The sequence below is a fragment of the Sus scrofa genome, chromosome 3, assembly GCF_000003025.6.
Source record: "Sus scrofa isolate TJ Tabasco breed Duroc chromosome 3, Sscrofa11.1, whole genome shotgun sequence".
Lineage (NCBI taxonomy): Eukaryota > Metazoa > Chordata > Mammalia > Artiodactyla > Suidae > Sus > Sus scrofa.
This window is the reverse complement of record NC_010445.4, coordinates 28312873-28331315: the sequence shown is the minus strand read 5'-3', so window position 1 is coordinate 28331315 and position 18443 is coordinate 28312873. Positions and strand designations below refer to the sequence as shown.

Sequence of the window (18443 nt, the reverse complement as noted above, 5' to 3'; positions counted from 1 at the left end):
ACAAAATGACAATAAGTACATGACATGTAAATGAACTAAATGCTCTAATCAAGACATAAAGTGGCTGAATGGATATAAAAACAAGACCCATATATATGCTGCCTGCAAGAGACTCATTTTATTTTATTTTTTGTCTTTTTTAGGGCTGCATCCATGGCATTTGGATGTTCCCAGGCAAGGGGCCAAATTGGAGCTGTAGCCATCGGCCTGCACCACAGCAATGCCATATCCGAGCCAAGTCTGCAACCTACACTGTAGCTCAGGGCAACGCCAGATCCTTAGCCCACTGAGAAAGGCCAGGGATCTAACCTGAGTCCTCTTGGATACTAGCTGGGTTCATTACCACTGAGCCATAATGGGAACTCTCAAGAGACTTATTTTAGATCTAAAGACATATACAGATTGAAAGTGAGGGGATGGAAAAAGCTATTCCATGCAAATGGAAATCAAAGACAGGGTAGTGATACTTAGACAAAATAGACTTTAAAGACTGTAACAAGAGAAAAGGAAGACATTAAAGATCAAGGGATCAACCCAAAGAGAAGAAATATACAAATATGAATATATATAGACCCATCATACAGCTACCTTAATACACAAAGCAAATATTAACAGACATAAAAGGAGAAATTGGCAGTAACACAGTAAGAGTGAGGCTTTAAACCCCACCCACAGCAATATACAGATCAGGAAAATCAATATGGAAACACCAGCCCTAAATGACACTTTATATCAAATTAATTTAAAAGATACACAGAACATTCCATCTAAAAGCAGAATACACATTCTTTTCAAGTTAACATGAAACATACTCCAGGAGAGATCACAGGCTAAGCCATAAAATGAGTTTCAGTAAATTTAAGAGGACTGAAATCATATGAAGTGTCTTTTCCAACAATGAGGCTGTGAGACTAGAAATCAACTACAAGAAAAAACTGTAAAAACACAAACACATGGAGGCTAACAATATGCTACTAACCAACAGATCCCTGGAGAAATCAAAATTACCCAGACACAAATAAAAATGGGAAAAAAAAAGAGCCAAAATCTACAGAACACCACAAAAGCAGTTTCTAAGGGGGAAGTTCATAGCAATACAATCCTACCTCAGGAAAGAAGAAACTAAAAACAAACAAACAAAAAACCAACTTTACACCTAAAGGAATTAGAAAAAGAAGAGCAAGCCAACTCCAAAGCCAGTAGAAAGAAAGAAATCATAAAGATCAGAGCAGAAATAAATGAGACTGAAAAACAATAGCAAAGATCAATGAAACTAAGGGCTGGTTCTTTGAAAAAAAAATAAACAAAATTGATAAACCATTAGCCAGACTCATCAAATAAAAAAAAGAGGACCCAAATAAATAAAGTCAAAAATTAAAAAAGTTACAAACAAAATCACAGAAATATGGACAACCTATAAGAAATGGATAAATTCCTACAAATGTACAATCTCCTGAGACTAAACAGGAATAGGAAATATGAAGAGACCAATTATTATGAATGAAAGTAAATCAGTATTTTAAAAAAATGACAAGAAACAAAAAGCCAGAACCAGATGTCTTCACAGGTGAATTCTCCCAAACGTTCAAAGAGTTAACACCTATCCTTCTAAAAATATTCGAAAGAATTGCAGAAGAAGGAACAATTCTAAGCTCTTTCTACAAAGCCAGCATCACCCAGATACCAAAATCAGATAAAGATTTTTAAAAATTATAGGTCAATATCACTGATTAATATAAATGCAAAAGTTCTCAACAAAATGTTAGTAAATCAAATTCAACAAAACATTCAGGAGTTCCCATCGTGGCGCAGTGGTTAATGAATCCGACTAGGAGCCAGGAGGTTGCAGGTTCAATCCGTGGCCTTGCTCAGTGGGTTAATGATTCGGCGTTGCCGTGAGCTGTGGTGTAGGTTGCAGATGCGGCTCGGATCCCGTGTTGCTGTGGCTCTGGCGTAGGCCAGCTGCTACAGCTCCAAATGGACCCCTAGCTTGGGAACCTCCATATGCTGCGGGTGCAGCCCAAAGAAATAGCAAAAACAAACAAACAAACAAACAAACATTCAAAGCATCATACACCATGATCAAGTGGTATTTAGCCCAAGGATGCAATCAACGGTGGTTTGATATCCACAAAGCAATCAATGTCACACACCACATTATCAGGTGGAAGAATAAAAATCAAGAGTTTCCACAGTGGCTCAGTGGGTTAAGGACCTAGTGTTGTCTCTGAAGATGTGGGTTTGATCCCTGGCCTCACTCAGTGGGTTAAGGACCTGACATTGTTGCTAGCTGTGGTGTAAATCACAGCTGTGGCTCAGATCCAGTGTTGCCATGACTGTGGTGTAGGCCACAGCTGCAGCTCTGACTTGACCTCTGGACTGAGAACTTCCATATGCTGCAAATGCAGCAATAAAAAGGAAAAAAAAATTCACACGATCTTCTTAATAGACATGGAAAAGTTTTTTGAAAAAATGCAACATCCATTTATGATTAAAAAAAACTCCCAACGAAGTAGAGAAAATAAACCTCAGCATAATAAAGGCCATGCATGGACAGTTACAGTTATGAAAACCACATCTAACATCATAAAAACCTACATCATTAGTAAAAAGCTCAAGCATTTCCTTTAAGATCACGAAAAAGACAGAAATGCTCATTAATACTATTTTTATTCAACATAGTATTTTAAGTCCTAACCATAGCAATCAGACAAGAAAAAGAAAATGAGTCAAAACTGGAAAGGGAAGTAGTGAAACTCACTGTTTACAGATGACATGACATGTCATGTAGTGTACAGAAATGCAACAGATATCTGTACATTAATTTTGTATCCTGTAACATTCCCAGATTTATTGTTGGATTCTATCAGTTTTTTGGTGGCATCTTGAAGATTTTTCTGTGTGTAGTGTCATGGCCCAGGAACTCCATATGCCATGAGGTGACCAAAAAAATAAGAAAAAAGAAAATCCCATCTACAGTCTCGTCAAAAGGAATAAAATAACTAGGCATAAATCTAACTGAAGTAGTAAAGAAATGAAGATGACACAAACAGATGGAAAGATATACCATGCTCATGGACTGGATGAATTAATATTGTTAAAATGACCATACTATCCAAGAATATCTGCAGATTTATGCAAACTTTATCAAAATACGAGTGGCACTGTTAACAGAATTAGAAAAAATAATTCTAAAATTTGTATAAAACATAAAGGATCCCAAATAGCCGAAACAATCTTTTTTTTTTTTTTTTTGGCCAAAACAATCTTAAGAAAGACAAAGCTGGCAGTATCACATTCTCTTTATTCAAACTACATAACAAAGCAACAGTCATAAAGACAGAAATGGGAGGTGGGATAAAGATGGCAGAGGAGTAGGACATCCACAAACACATTAAAAAAAAAAAAAAGAACTCATCTAGGGAGTTTGTGTTGTGGCTCAGCAGGTATCTAACTAGTATTCATGGGGATACAGTTATGATCGCTGGCCTCATTCAGCAGGTTAAAGGATCTGGCATTGCCATGAGCTGCAGTGTGGGTCACAGACACTGCTTGGATCTGGCATTGCTGTGGCTGTGGGGTAGGCCAGCTCCTGCAGCTCCAATTTGATATCCTATCCTAAGAACTTCCATATGCCACAGGTGTAGCCCTAAAAAAGCAAGATGGGGAGTTCCCATCATGGCTCAGTGGTTAACGAATCCGTCTAGGAACCATGAGTGGGTTGGGGATCTGGTGTTGCCATGAACTGTGGTGTAGGTTGCAGACACGGCTCTGGTGTAGGCTGGTGGCTACAGCTCCTACTGGACCCCTTGCTTGGGAACCTCCATATGCCAAAGAAGAGAAGAGAAGAGAAGAGAAGTGAAGAGGAAAGAAAGGAAAAGAAAGGAAAAGAAAAGAAAAGAAAGGGAAAGAAAGGAAAAGAAAAGAAAGAAAAAGATGGAACTAATGAAACAAAAAATCATCTATGTGTAGAACGATTCGCACATAACATCTTTTGAATGCTGGAAGAAGACCTCATACCCCCCAAAAGGGCATGAAATCCTCCACATAACTGGGTAGCACAAAAAAAAAAAAAAGAGGAATCAGGACAAGACCAGCACTCCTGAGAAGGAGCTGTGAAAGTGGAAAGAAATCTGCATCTTGGGAGGCCACCTGACAGGTAGATCAGCCTGGATGGAGAGGCATCCTTGAAGCCTTGGAAAAAAGTGCAATAGCTGGTCTGAAGAGGACAAAGCAGAGAGAAAGAGAGATGATTGGTTCCACCACCCGGTGCACCACTGCCTGAGACACTTGTCTGGGGGCTGGGCACTGAGACCTGGAGACTTGGGAAACAGAGAGGACTAGCATTCACTGTGTGGAAAAATTCTGAGGGGGCTAGGGAGCCATGTACCACTGCCAAGGGAGTGTGGGAGGACACCTGGGCCCACCAGAGTAGCAAGTCACCATTACTGGGAAGTAAAAGGGGGGTGGGGTGGGACCACAATAGGAATTTATTTCTCTGTGCAGGTATGGGCTCTCAGGCAGCAGGGTGCCTCTTGCATAGGTTACAGAGGCAGGTGCAAACTGCTGCAGTCCTCTTAGAATCCTGAAGTGGGTGTGGCTTGCCACCACTACGGGTCTGGTGACCAAGCACCTCCTGTGGCCCTAATCACCTTAGAGGTTGCTGGCATGAAGGGCTCTGCAATTGAGTGCCACCTGTTGCCCTCACCTCCAAGAATGAACACACTAACCACTGCCAATGCCAAGGGCTCTGGGCACTGCCCCTGCAACCCTGAGGGTCATTGCCACTCCCCAGGGCTTTGCAACCAGAAGCAGTCTTCTGTCCCCAAATCCTCATGGGTGCTGGGACCCAGAGACCAAGCACTGGCCATTGCCCCCACCTCCCTGGAAGCATGAACAGTCAATTCATCTTCATATCCCCTATCAAGGGCCTGCAGACACTGAGGAAAGAGATAGCAAATAGTCAAACCAAAAGCAGCTCTCACATCAAAAAAAAAAAAAAATAGTAAGCCCTCACAAGCTACCCAGGGATGCTCCCACATATGAACATCCCTCCAAGATTATAGTAGATAATGGTTTTCCCTAAACTCATAGAATGAGAAAAATACAAGCAAAAAGAAGCAGTATAGGAATCATTCCCAGTTAAAATAATGGAACAATTCCCCTGAAGGAGCAAAATAATGAAACAGACCTCTACAGTCTTAACAGATATCAAGTTCAAAAAGGAGGTAATGAAAACACTAAAGGAAGGGATGTGATTAAGATGGCAGACTAAAAGGATTGGAGCTCAACTTCTTTCCTAAAACCAAAAAAAAAAATTCACAACTAAAGGCTGAGCAATCTTTAACCAAATGGACTGGAAACCTTAAAAAAGATATCCTACTCCACAAGACAAAGAGAAGGCCACATCAAGAGGTAGGAGGGGTGATTACGTGATATAAGCACAGACTGGAAACTAACTGGTTCACAGAGACTCACATACAAGAGTGAGAGTTCTGAGCCCCATATCAAACTCCCATATGTGGGGATCTGGCACTGGGACAAAGAGCCCCTGGAGCATCTGGCATTGAAGGCCAGTGGGGCTTGTGTGCAGGAGCTCCACGGGACTGGGGGAAATGGAGACCCCCATCCTTAAAAGGCTTACACACACATTCACGTGCACTGAGTCCAAGGGCAAAGCAAAGTCTCCATAGGAATCTAGGTCAAACCTGACTGCAGTTCTTGGAGGACATCCTGGGAAAACAGGGGTGAATGGGGCTTGTGGTGAGGGAAGGACATTGGAAGCAAAGCTCTCAGGAATATTCAGTAGTGTACCTTTCTCTGGAGGTGGCCATTTTGGGAAAATCTGGCCCCACCCATCAATTCCAAGAAGCCCCAGGGCAAACAACAATCCAGGTGGGATCACAGCCCCACCCCTCAGTAAACAGGCTGCCTAAAGACACCCCAGGCACACAGCCACCCTGCCTCTAATCCCATCCAGAGACAAAGGCCCCCCCCCAACCAGAGGGATAAGAATCATCTCTACCTACCAGTGGGCAGGCATCAGTCTCTCCCATCAGGAAGCCTACAGCAAGCCCCTGTACCAACTTCAGCCACAAGGGGGGCAGACACCAGAACTAAGAGAAGCTACAACTCTATTATCTGTAAAAAGATCACCACACCGAAAACCTATAAAAATGAAAAGACAGAGAACCGTAACTCAGATGAGGGAAAAAGAAAAAACCCCAGAAAAATCAGCTAAGTGATCAGGAGATTCTCAGCCTCCAGGAAAAAGACTTTAGACTGTTGATGCTGAAGATGATGCAAGACATTGGAAATAAACTGGAGGCAAAGATGGATAACTTACAGGAAACACTGACCAAAGAGATACAAGATATAAAACTAAACGAGAAGAGATGCAAAATACAATAACTGAAATGAAAAATTCACTAGAAGCACCTAACAGCAGAATACAGGAGGCAGAAGAACGAGTAAGTGAGGTGGAGGACAGATTAGTAGAAATTACGGATGCAGAACAGAAAAGAGGAAAAGGATTAAAAACAAATGAAGAGAGTTTCAGAGAACTCTGAGACAACGTAAAATGCACCAACATCTATTATAGGGGTGCCAGAAGGAGGAGAGAGAGAGAAGGAGACAGAAAACATATTCCAAGAGATAATAGCTGAAAACTTTCCTAACATGGGAAAGGAACCATTCACTCAAATCCAGGAAGCACAACGAGTACCATATAAAATTAACCCAAGGAGGAATACCCCGAGACACATATTACTCAAACTGACCAAAATTAAAGACAAAGAGAAAACATTGAAAGGAGCTAGGGAAAAGAAACAAATAACATACAAGGGAACCCCGATAAGGTTATTGGCAGATTTTTCAGCAGAAACTCTGCAGGCAAGAAGGGAGTGGCATGATATACTTAATGTAATGAAAGGAAAAAACCTCAAACCAAGATTATTCTACCCAGCACATCTCTCATTCAGATTTGAAGGAAAAATCAAAAGCTTCACAGATAAGCAAAAGCTAAGAGAATTCAGCAACACTAAACCAACCTTACAACAAATACTAAAGGAACTTGTCTAGGCAGAAAAGAAAAGATAGCAACAGGAAACAAAAATACCACAAATGACAAGGCTCACCAGTAAAGGTATATATACAGTAAAGATACGAAATCATCCATGCACAACTATACCACCAAAAATCAGAAATCATGAGAAGAGGTGGCTACAAATTCAGGACACTGGATATGAACTTGCAATTAAGAGAACAACAACTTAAAACAATCTCATATATATAGACTCATCAAAACTTCAGAATAACTGCAAATCAAAAATTTACAATTGATACACAAACAAATAAGAAAAATCAACACAAATACAACACTAAAGATAGTCGTCAAACAGCAAGAGGAGAGAACAAGAGAAGAAAAATGAGCATCAAAAACAAACCAAAGCAATTAATAAAATGGCAATAAGAACACACATATCAATAATTACCTTAAATGTTAATAATGGACTAAATGCCCCAACCAAAAGACAGACTGGCTGAATGGATACAAAAGCAAGATCCATATATATGCTGTCTTCAAGAGAACCACATCACTTCTAGGGATACATAGAAATTGAAAGTGAGAGGATGGAAGAAAATATTTCATGTAAACAGGAATCAAAAGAAAGCTGGAGTAGCAATACTCTTATCAGACAAAATAGACTTTAAAATGAAGAATATTTTAAGGGACACTACCTAATGATCAAAGAATCAATCCAAGAAGAAGATATAACAATTTTAAATATCTATGCACCCAATATACGTTCACCACAATATATAAGGTAACTACTAACAACCTTAAAAGAACAAATTGACAATAACACAATAATAGTGGGGGACTTTAACACCCCATTTACAGCAATGGACAGATCATCCAGACAGAAAATCAATAAGGAAACACAGGCTCTGAATGATGCATTAAACCAGGTGGATTTAACAGATATTTATAGGACATTCCATCCAAAAGCAAGAGAATACACATTCTTCTCAAATGCACATGGAACATTCTCTAAGATTGATCACATCCTGGGCTACAAATCCAACCTCGGTAACTTTAAGAAAATTGAAATCATAACAAGCATCTTTTCCGACCACAACTCTATATGACTAGAAATCAACAAGAAAAAAACTGCAAAAAACACAAACACGTGAAGACTAAATGACATGCTACTAAATAACCAATGGATCACTGAGGAAATCAAAGAGGAAATTAAAAAATACCTAGAAGCAAATGACAACAAAGATACAATACTCCAAAACATATGGGATGCAGCAAAAGCCATTCTAAGAGGAAAGTTTATAGCAATACAAGCCCACCTCCGGAAACAAGAAAAAGCTGAAATAAACAAGCTAATTTTACATCTAAAGCAGCTCAAGAGAAAATCGACAAGACCTAAAGTTAGCAGAAGGAAAGAAATCATAAAGATCAGAGCAGAAATCAATGAAATAGAAATGAAGAAAACCATAGAAAGGATTAATGAAACGAAAAGCTGGTTCTTTGAAAAAAAAAAAAAACAAAATTGATAATACTAACTCTTCCAATCCAAGAGCATGGTATGTCTTTCCATCTGTTTGTGTCATCTTTCATCCTTAGCCAGACTTATCCAGAAAAAAAGAGGACTCAAATCAATAAAATTAGAAATGAAAAGGGAGCAGTAACAACGGACATCACAGAAATACAAAGGATCATAAGAGACTACTACGTGCAACTATACACCAATAAAATGGAAAATCTAGAAGGAACAGACAAATTCTTAGAAAAGCACAATCTTCCAAGATGAAATAGAAAAGATGAATGGAACAATCACAAGAACTGAAATTGAAACTGTGATTAAAAGTCTTCCAACAAACAAAAGTCCAGGACCAGATGACTTCACAGGCGAATTCTATCAAACATTTAGAGAGGAGCTAACATCTCTCCTTCTGAAACTATTTCAAAGAAGTGAAGTGGAAGGGATACTTCCAAACTCATTTTATGAGGCCACCATCACCCTGATACCAAAACCAGACAAAGATTCCACAAAAAAAGAAAACTACAGGCTACTATGTTTCACTGATTAACATAGATGCAAACATCCTCAACAAAATACTAGCAAACCGCATCCAACAATACATTAAAAGGATTGTACATAATGATCAAGTTGGATTTGTCCCAGGTATGCAAGGGCTCTTCAATATCTGCAAATCAATCAGTGTGATACACCACATTAACAAACTGAAGAGTAAAAACCATATGATGCTCTCAATAGATGCAGAAAAAGCCTTTGACAAAATCCAACACCCATTTCTAATAAAAACCCTTCAGAAAGTGGGCATAGAGGGAACCTACCCTCAACATAATAAAGACCATATGTGACAAACCCCTAGCTAACATCATTCTCAATGGTGAAAAGCTCAAAGAATTCCCCCTGAGATCAGGAACAAGACAAGGATGACCATTCTCGCCACTACTCTTCAACATAGTCTTGGAAGTCCTAGCCATGGCAATCAGAGAAGTAAAAGAGATTAAAGGAATTCAAATTGGCAGGGAAGAAGTAAAACTATCTCTATTTGCAGATGACAAGATACTCTACCTAGAGAATCCTAAAGACTACCAGAAAACTGTTGGAACTCATCCATGAATTTGGTAAAGTCGCAGGATACAAAATTAATACACAGAAATCGACGGCATTTCTATTCACTAACAATAAAAGATCAGAAAGAGAATTTAGGGAAGCAATCTCATTTACCATCACATCCAAAGGAATAAAATACCTAGGAATAAGCCTACCAACAGAGTCAAAAGACCTGTACTCTGAAAACTATAAGACACTGATGAAAGAAATGAAAGATGACACAAACAGATGAAAAGACATACCATGCTCTTGGATTGGAAGAGTTAGTATTATCAAAATGACTATACTACCTAAGGTGATATACAGATTCAATGCAATCCCTATCAAATTACCAAGGACATTCTTCACAGAACTTGAACAAAATATTTTAAAGTTTGTTTGGAAGCACGAAAGACCCAGAATAGCCAAAGACATCCCAAAAAAGAAAAATGGAGCTGGAGGAATCAGGCTCCTGGACTTCAGACTATACCACAAAGCAACAATCATCAAAACCATATGGTACTGGAACAAAGACAGACATATAGATCAGTTGAACAGGATAGAAAGCCCAGAATTAAACCCACACACCTACAGCCAACTAATCTATGACAAAAAGGAGGCAAGAATATACAGGAAAATATAAAGGAGAAAAGACAGCTTGTTCCATAAGTGGTGCTGGGAAAACCAGACAGCCACATGGAAAAGAATGAAATTAGAACACTCCCTAACACCATACACAAAAATAAACTCAAAACGGATTAAAGACCTAGATATAAGACCAGACACTATAAAACTCTTAGAGGAAAACATAGGCCAAACACTCTGACATAAACAACAGCAACATCTTCTAAGATCCACCTCTTAGAGTACTGACGATAAAAATAAAAACAAATGGGACCTAATCAAACTTAAAAGTTTCTGCACAGCAAGGGAAACCCTAAACAAAACGAAAAGACAACCCACAGGATGGGAGAAAATCTTAGCAAATGAATCGACTGACAAGGGATTAATCTCCAAAATTTATAAACATCTTCTGCAGCTCAATACCAACAAAACAACCCCATCAAAAAATGGACAGAAGATCTAAACAGAATTCTCTAAAGAAGACATACAGATGGCCACAAAACACATGAAAAGATGTTCAACATGACTCATTATTAGAGAAATGCAAATCAAAACCACGATGAGGTGCCACCTTACACCAGCCAGAATGGCCATCATCCAAAAGTCTACAAACCGTAAGTGCTGGAGAGGGTGTGGAGAAAAAGGAACCCTAGTACACTGTTGGTGGGACTGTGAATTGGTGCAACCACTGTGGAAAACAGTATGGCGATTCCTCAGAAAACTAAAAATAGAACTACCATTTGATCCAGCAATCCTACTTCTCGGCATCTATCCAGAGAAAAACATGACTTGCAAAGACACACGTACTCCGATGTTCATTGCAGCACTCTTTTCAATAGCCAAGACATGGAAACAACCTAAATGTCCATCGACAGAGGATCGGATCAAGAAGATGTGGTACATATACACAATGGAATATTTACTCAGCCATTAAAAGTAGCAAAATATCGGCATTTTTAGCAACATGGATGGACCTAGAAATTATTATGCTAAGTGATGTCAGCCATACAATGAGACACCAACATCAAATGCTTGCACTGACATGTGGAATCTGAAAAAAGGAAAAGACTGAACTTCTTTGCAGAACAGATACTGACTCACAGACATTGAAAAACTTATGGCCTCCGGAGGAGACAGTTTGGGGGGTGTGGGGGGGTGCCCTGGGGTTGTAGGATGGAAATCCTATAAAATTGGATTGTGATGATCATTGTACAACTACAAATGTAATAAATTCATTGAGTAATAAAGCAAATACTGAAGGAATAAAGAGTAGATATCAATAGTTATGCAGATTACTTTAAAAAGAAACTACAAAGTATAAGGAGGAGCCAAGAAAACACAGACAATTCATTTGCAGAGACAAAAACTGAGTTCAAAGCATTAAACAGAAGAATGAATAAAGCAGAGGAATGAATGAATGACTTGGAAGATAGAATAATGGAAATCATTCAATCATGACAGCAGACAGAAAGCTGAATTTAAAACAAAAGCAATATGAGAAATCTATGGGATGATATAAGGCATGCCAATCTACTCATAATAGGGATTCCAGAAGGAGGAAAAAAAAGAAGAGGATTGAAAATATATCTGAAGAGATCATGCCTGAAAACTTTCCAAAGAAGGAAAAAGATATCCAGAAAGCACAGAGGGCCCCAAACAAGTGGAACCCAAACAGACCCACACTAAGCCACCTTATAATAAAAATGGGAAATGTTAAAAGTAGGGAGAAGATCCTAAGGGCAGCAAGAGAAAAATAATTATAAGAGAACCACCATGAGAGTTATCAGCTGAATTCTCTACCAAAACACTACAAGCAAGAAGGGAGGGCCAAGATATACTCAAAGTTCTAAAAGGGGCAAATTTGCAACCTAGAATATTCTACTCAGCAAGATTATCATTTAAAATAGACAGAAAAGTAAATAATTTTTCAGACAAATAAAAACTAAAAGAATACAGGAATACTAAACCTATCCTAAAAGAAATATTTAAAGGTCTCTAAATAGGAAAGTAGTAAGAAGATAAAGGATGAAAAAAATCACAATAGGAAAGTAATTAAATAAGCCAGTATACCAATAAAAAAAAAATAGCCTACTTGTGAAAGTGATGATAAACATAAGGAACAGCAAAAGAATAAACATGAAGATGTGAAACAGGAAACAAAATCATAAAATGTGGGGAAGGAGAATAAGAAAATATAGATTCTTTTTTAAAGAATGGGTTTGAGCCTACATGACTATCAGTCTAAAGCAAGCAGATACTTGAAAAACAGGGCAACCACAAATCAAAAACAAACAATAGAGTGACAAAAACCAAAAAGAAGAGGATAAAATAAAAGCATGAAAAAAAAAAGACAACCCACAAAATGGGAGAAAATCTTTGCAAATGATGCAACTCATGAGGGTCTAATCTCCAAAATATGTAAACTCAACAAAAAAACAAACAGGAGTTCCCACTGTGGCTCAGCAGAAATGAATTCAACTAGGATCTATGAGGATATGGGTTTGATCCCTGGCCTCACTCAGTGGGTTAAGGATCCAGCATTGCCATGAGCTGTGGTGTGGTTCGCAGACAAGGCTCAGATCCTGCATTGTTGTGGCTGTGGCGTAGGTTGGCAGCTGCGGCTCTGACTTGACCCCTAGCCCGGGAATCTCCATACTGCTGCAACTGTGGTCCTAAAAGCACACACACACACACACCCACACACAACACAGACAAAAAACAGGCAGAAGACCTAAACAGACATTTCTCCAAAGAAAACACACAGATGGGCAGTAGGCACATGAAAAAATGCTCAACATCATTAATTATTAGAGAAATGTACATCAAAACTACAATGAGGTACCACCTCACACTGGTCAGAATGGCCATGATTAATCAGTCTATAAATAAAAAATGCTGGTCTGGGTGTAGAGAAATGGGTATTCCTCCTGCACTGCTGGTGGGCATGTAAGCTGGCATAACCACTATGGAGGTCCCTCAAGAAACTAAATATAGAACTACCATATGATACAATAATCCCATTCCTGGGCATGTGCCTGGACCAAACTATAATCAAAAAGATACATTCCCCCCTATGTTCATGGCAGCACTCTTCACAATAGCCAAGACATGGAAACAACCTAAATGTCCATCGACAGATGAACAGATTAAGAAGATGTACATATACACAATGGAATACTACTCAGCCATAAAAAAGAATGAAATGATGCCATATGCAGCAATATGGATGCAACTTATGCTAAGTGAAACTAAGTCAGAGAAAGACAAATACTCTAATTTCCTTACATGTAGTATCTAGAAAAAAAACAACAAATACCAAAAAAAAAAAAAAAAAAAGAGAGAGAGAACAAGCATACCTAAACAGAAACAGAGTCTTAGATACAGAGAAAAAAACACATGGTTGCCAGAGGGGAGCAGGCAAGGAGAAAATGAGGGAGAGCAGTAAGAGGTACAAATTAACACAGTGTCATGCAGAGTATCTTCATGCTGCATGGGTCAGAGGTATGAAATACATAGCAGGGGGAATAGAGTCAAAAAATAATGTAATGTGTTTGTATGGTGACAGATCATTAATTGGACTTACTGTGATGATCATTTTGAAATGCAGAGAAATATTGAATCACAACAACAACAACAAAAAAAACAGTCAAAACTCAGATTAGATTTGTGGTTATCAGAGAAACAGGTATGGGGGAGAAGGAAGTGGATGAAGGCAGTTAAAAAGTATAAACTTCCAGAGTTCCTGTGGTGGCTCAGGGGGTTAACAAACCCAACTAGCATCCATGAGGACACAGGTTTGATCCCTGACCTTGCTCACTGGGTTAAGGATCAAAGGTTGCCATGAGCTGTGGTGTAGATTGCAGACTCAGCTCAGATCCCATGTGGCTGTGGCGTAGGCTGGCAGCTACAGCTCCGATTTGACCCCTAGCCTGGGAACCTCCATATGCTGCAGGTGTGGCCCTTGAAAAGACAAAAAAAAAAACTAAAAAAACAAAAACAAAAACAAAATCAGAGTGAACCCCGATGAAAACCGTGGGCTTTGGAACTAGGATGTGTCGATGAAGGTTCATCATCTGAAGCAAATGTAACGCTCTGGTGGCGGTGTTGATACCGAGGGAGGTTATATACCTGCAGGGGTGGGCGGTATACAGTTCTGTACCTTCTGCTCAATTTCACTAGGAAACTAAAACTGCTCTAAAAAGCCCATCTATTTAAAAAAAAAAATAGGGGAGGTGATGTAGTGCAGGGGTCTGTCTCCTCTGAGGGTGGGGCAGCGGCAGCAGCATGGGATTGCGGGGGTGGAGGGGGTGCTGGAAGCCACCAGCAGTCAGATTGCGGAGCTGTTTTCTGCTCGGGGGAGGGGCAGGGTCCAGCTGACCTGCTGCCCCACCTAAGTGCTCAGCTGCCTGAACATCTGGGGGCCAAGATTCTGCATTGGCTGATGAAGCTTGGAGAGACTCTGAGGGTTCCATACAACTCAGAGTCTACCCTGTCCCCCCATGTCCCCAGTCCCACCTTAGGGATACAGGTCTGTGTTTGGACCCAGGACATTTGCACAGATGCTAGGGGAGGACAGGGTGACCCAAAGAGCCCTGAGAAACCCTTGGTGAGCTGGGAGATGGAGCGCGAGGAAGGCCAGTGGGGGTACCTTGGAGGCAGCCCAGGAGCCCGAAGACCCAGCCCCGCAGGGCTGCCTGTGTCTGCCGTCCGTCCACGGTAGGGTCGTCTGCCCACAGGCTCAGCCAATAGCCACGGCAGAAGGAGGCCACTTGCTGGCAGAGGAAGAGGAACAGTGTATAGAGGCAGAGGGGGGTGCCCACGGCTCGCAGGTAGGTCAGGTACATGGTAGCCTTCACCTGTAGCACACATAGGAGAGATGGAGGCAGACAGACACCCCAGGAGGAGGGAAGAAAGGCCAGGTGGGGCTCCCCAAACACCCCAACAGTGCGGATGCAACCACCCTGCGTACCTTCCACCTGGAACACCACCTCCCCTACAGGCCCCGCCCAGCCTCAGGATCCCCCTCCTCTAAGGCTCTCAGATGGCCAGTGGGAGCCTTAAAGGGGACAGTCTATGGCACTTTCTGGGTTTGGGGTGATTTATCGAACACCTACTATGGGACAGGCATGTCTCTCCATCCTGATCATAATTCCCACCTAACGGATAAGGAAATGGAGGCACAGAGAGGTTAAGTCACTTGCTTAAGGTATGGTGCCTATAAATCTGAACTTTTCCACACAGCTGCAACCAGAGAGAACTTTTGAAAACATCTGCCTGACCCCATCCTGCTGTTATTAAGCTGCCCTTGACTTTCTCTTGCTCTTAGAAGAAATTCCAAAATTCTTGTACATTCTCTGACCTTCCTTCTGCCAATCTCATGAAACCCCTTTCTTTTGTCTGGCACCTAAGCTCCTTCTCACCTCAGAGGCTTTGCCCCTACCATTCCCTCTGCTTTGAAGGCTATTTCCTCAGCTCTTTCTGTGGCTGGTCATTCGCAATCTTCAGGGCTCAGTTCAAATGTCACTCACTCCTTAGAGCATCCTATCCAAGCAGGCTTCTAGCCCACAGTTGGTCCCTATCTTATCACTTTATTTTTTTCTTTCTCTTCCCTCTATCCACCCTAGTCTCAATGCCTCCTTTAAGTCCCTCAAACATAGGAGGCACAATTCCACCTGTGAGCCTCTACCCTGCTCCCTCCTCCCAGAATATTTTCTTCATAGCATTTATCATTATCTGGTAACACCTTGCTCATTATTAACCTAATTGTTTTCTTACTGTCTTCCCTCTGCCAACTAGCATGGAATCTCTACCAAGACAGAAACTTTGTCTGGCACATAGTGGGGGTTCTGTAAATGTCTTCTGGGTGGATATTTGAGTGGGAGGATGAGTGGCTGGGCAAAGAGGTGAGTGAATGGGTAGATGGAGGAATAAATGAGTGGGTCTGTAGGAGGCTGGGTGGATGGACGAGTGGATGGATGGATGAACAGGTAGATGGATGCATGGCTGGTTGGGTGGGATGGACAAATGAGTGAGTAGATGGGTAGGTGGACAGATGGGTGAATGAATGGAAAGTAAGTGAATGGATGGATGAATGAGTAGATAGGTGGGTGGATGGATGAACAGGTAGATGGATGCATGGCTTATTGCATGAGTAAATAGTTGGATGGTTGGGGGAGATGGACAGATGAGTGAGTAGATGGGTAGGTGGACGGATGGGTGAATGAATGGAAACGTAAGTCAATGGATGAATGAATGAGTAGATAGGTAGGTGGGTGGGTGGATGGGTGGACAAAGCAGCATGGGAGAGAAGAAATAGTACAAGATTAGATTCAGACTGTCCTAGGTTTGGAGTTCTCTTGTGGTGCAGCAGGTTAAGATCCAGGATTGTCACTGAAGTGGCCCGTGTTGCTGTTGTGGTGCAGATTTGATCCCCGGCCTAGGAACTTCCACATGCCCTCCCCCCAAAAAAGACTGTCCTATGTTTGAGTCCCAAGTTGGTCATTTGATAGTTATGAGAAGACAAACCTCTAAACTCTTTAAGAGCTAAGTTTCTTTATTCCTAAAACGGAGTTACCACCATCTAATTTTAGGGTTGTTGTGAACATTAAAAAGTATCAAGTACATAGAATCTTACTTGGCACATAGTAGGTGTTCAACAATGGTGAGTCATCCCCCACCCAATGCTGTATCTCTTGGGAGGTTTTGAGCCCCCAGGGGCAGCAGTAGCAGTGGATGTGAGGGGGAGGGAGGAGTGGGTAATTACCCTGCCATATGGCATGTTGTCTTCTTCTTTTGGCTGTCCTGTCCCCTCAGGGTCATCTAGGGGAACCCCCATCTGGGCCTCTGAAGTAGCACTGTCCTTCTCAGGGACTAACTTCATGGACCTGTCATTTAGAGGAAATGAGTACAAATCAATGTCTCTCTCTTCATGGGGTGTATGTGCCCAACCCTCATGGCCACAGGTAGCCACTGGGCTCTGGGGTACACCCTCCACTCATGCACTCAATCATTCATTCAACTAACATTCTGAGCACCAAATAGGTACCATGCTCCTGTCATCTGCTTGTGGGGCCCAGAAGATGTCATCTATTACCCCGAAGTCAAGCAAGCCTGTCCTTCCAATGCCATCTCACTGAATGAACTTCTTTGCTCAACTTTAGAACACAGTTTTCAGAGTTTTCATTTTGGTCTAAGCTTTGCTGCAACAATTTTGCTCCTGATTTTTACTCTCAGGTTTGTCAGTCTAGGTTGGCAGGATGTCAATTTTGTACAATTCAGATGCTGGCAACTTTCTGAATGTTCCCTTTATCTGTTGCTCAGTGGTCTGACAACCTTAAATGTGAATTTCTGGTGGATTTGATACAAGATGGTGGAGTAGAAGGACTTGAACTCACCTCCTCTCATGCAAACACCAAAATCACAACTAACTGCTGAACAACTATTGATAAAATAGACTGGAAGCTACCAAAAAATATACCCTGTACCCAAAGACTAAGAAGAAGCCACAAAAAGACTGTAGGAGGGTACTTTCATGATGTAAGCAAATCCTATACTCATTGAGTGGGTGACCCACAAACTGGACAGGAGAGGCTCTCCCACAGGAGTGAGAGCTCTGAATTCCAAGTCAGGTTCCCCAGCTGTGCATCTGGCATTGGGAAGAGGAATCCCTAGAGCATTTGGCATTGAAGACCAGCAGGGCATGAGCACAAGAACTCCACAGGAATGGGGAAAACAGAGACTCTACTCTTGGAGGGCACACATAAGGTTCCACATGCACTGGGTCCCAGGGAAAAGCAGGGAATCCAAAAGAATCTGGGCCAGACCTACCTTGGAAAGAAGGGGTCAGCTGTGATTTACTGTGGGGGCAGGAAACCGGAGGTGGAGATCCCAGGGAATAATTGCCTCCACTGGAGGCTACCATTTTGGAAAAATGTGGCCCTACACAACAAGAATCTTCAGGCGCAAATGCTCAGAAGCCCTAGGCCAAACAAACAGGGTGCCTAAAGCTTTCCTAGGTGCACAGCCACCTTTAACCACAACCCTCAACACAGCCCTGTCCACCAGAGGGACAAGCCTCAGCTCCAACCACCAGTGGGAAGGCATTAGGCCCCCCAATCAGGAAGCTGGAACAAGCCCCTGGATCAACTTTCCACCAGATGGCAGTCACTAGAAGCAAGAAGA

The 18443-nt window shown here is 41.4% G+C and overlaps 1 protein-coding gene across 1 annotated transcript in view; it reads right to left on the bottom strand.

The window, feature by feature from the left end:
• Positions 1-18443, bottom strand: part of ABCC6 (ATP binding cassette subfamily C member 6) — a 95772-nt gene that overhangs the window by 25391 nt on the left and 51938 nt on the right. Inside the window, 2 exon segments of the mRNA XM_021086559.1 lie at positions 14911-15118; positions 17026-17146. Of these exon segments, the coding sequence (XP_020942218.1) occupies positions 14911-15118; positions 17026-17146 (329 nt within the window).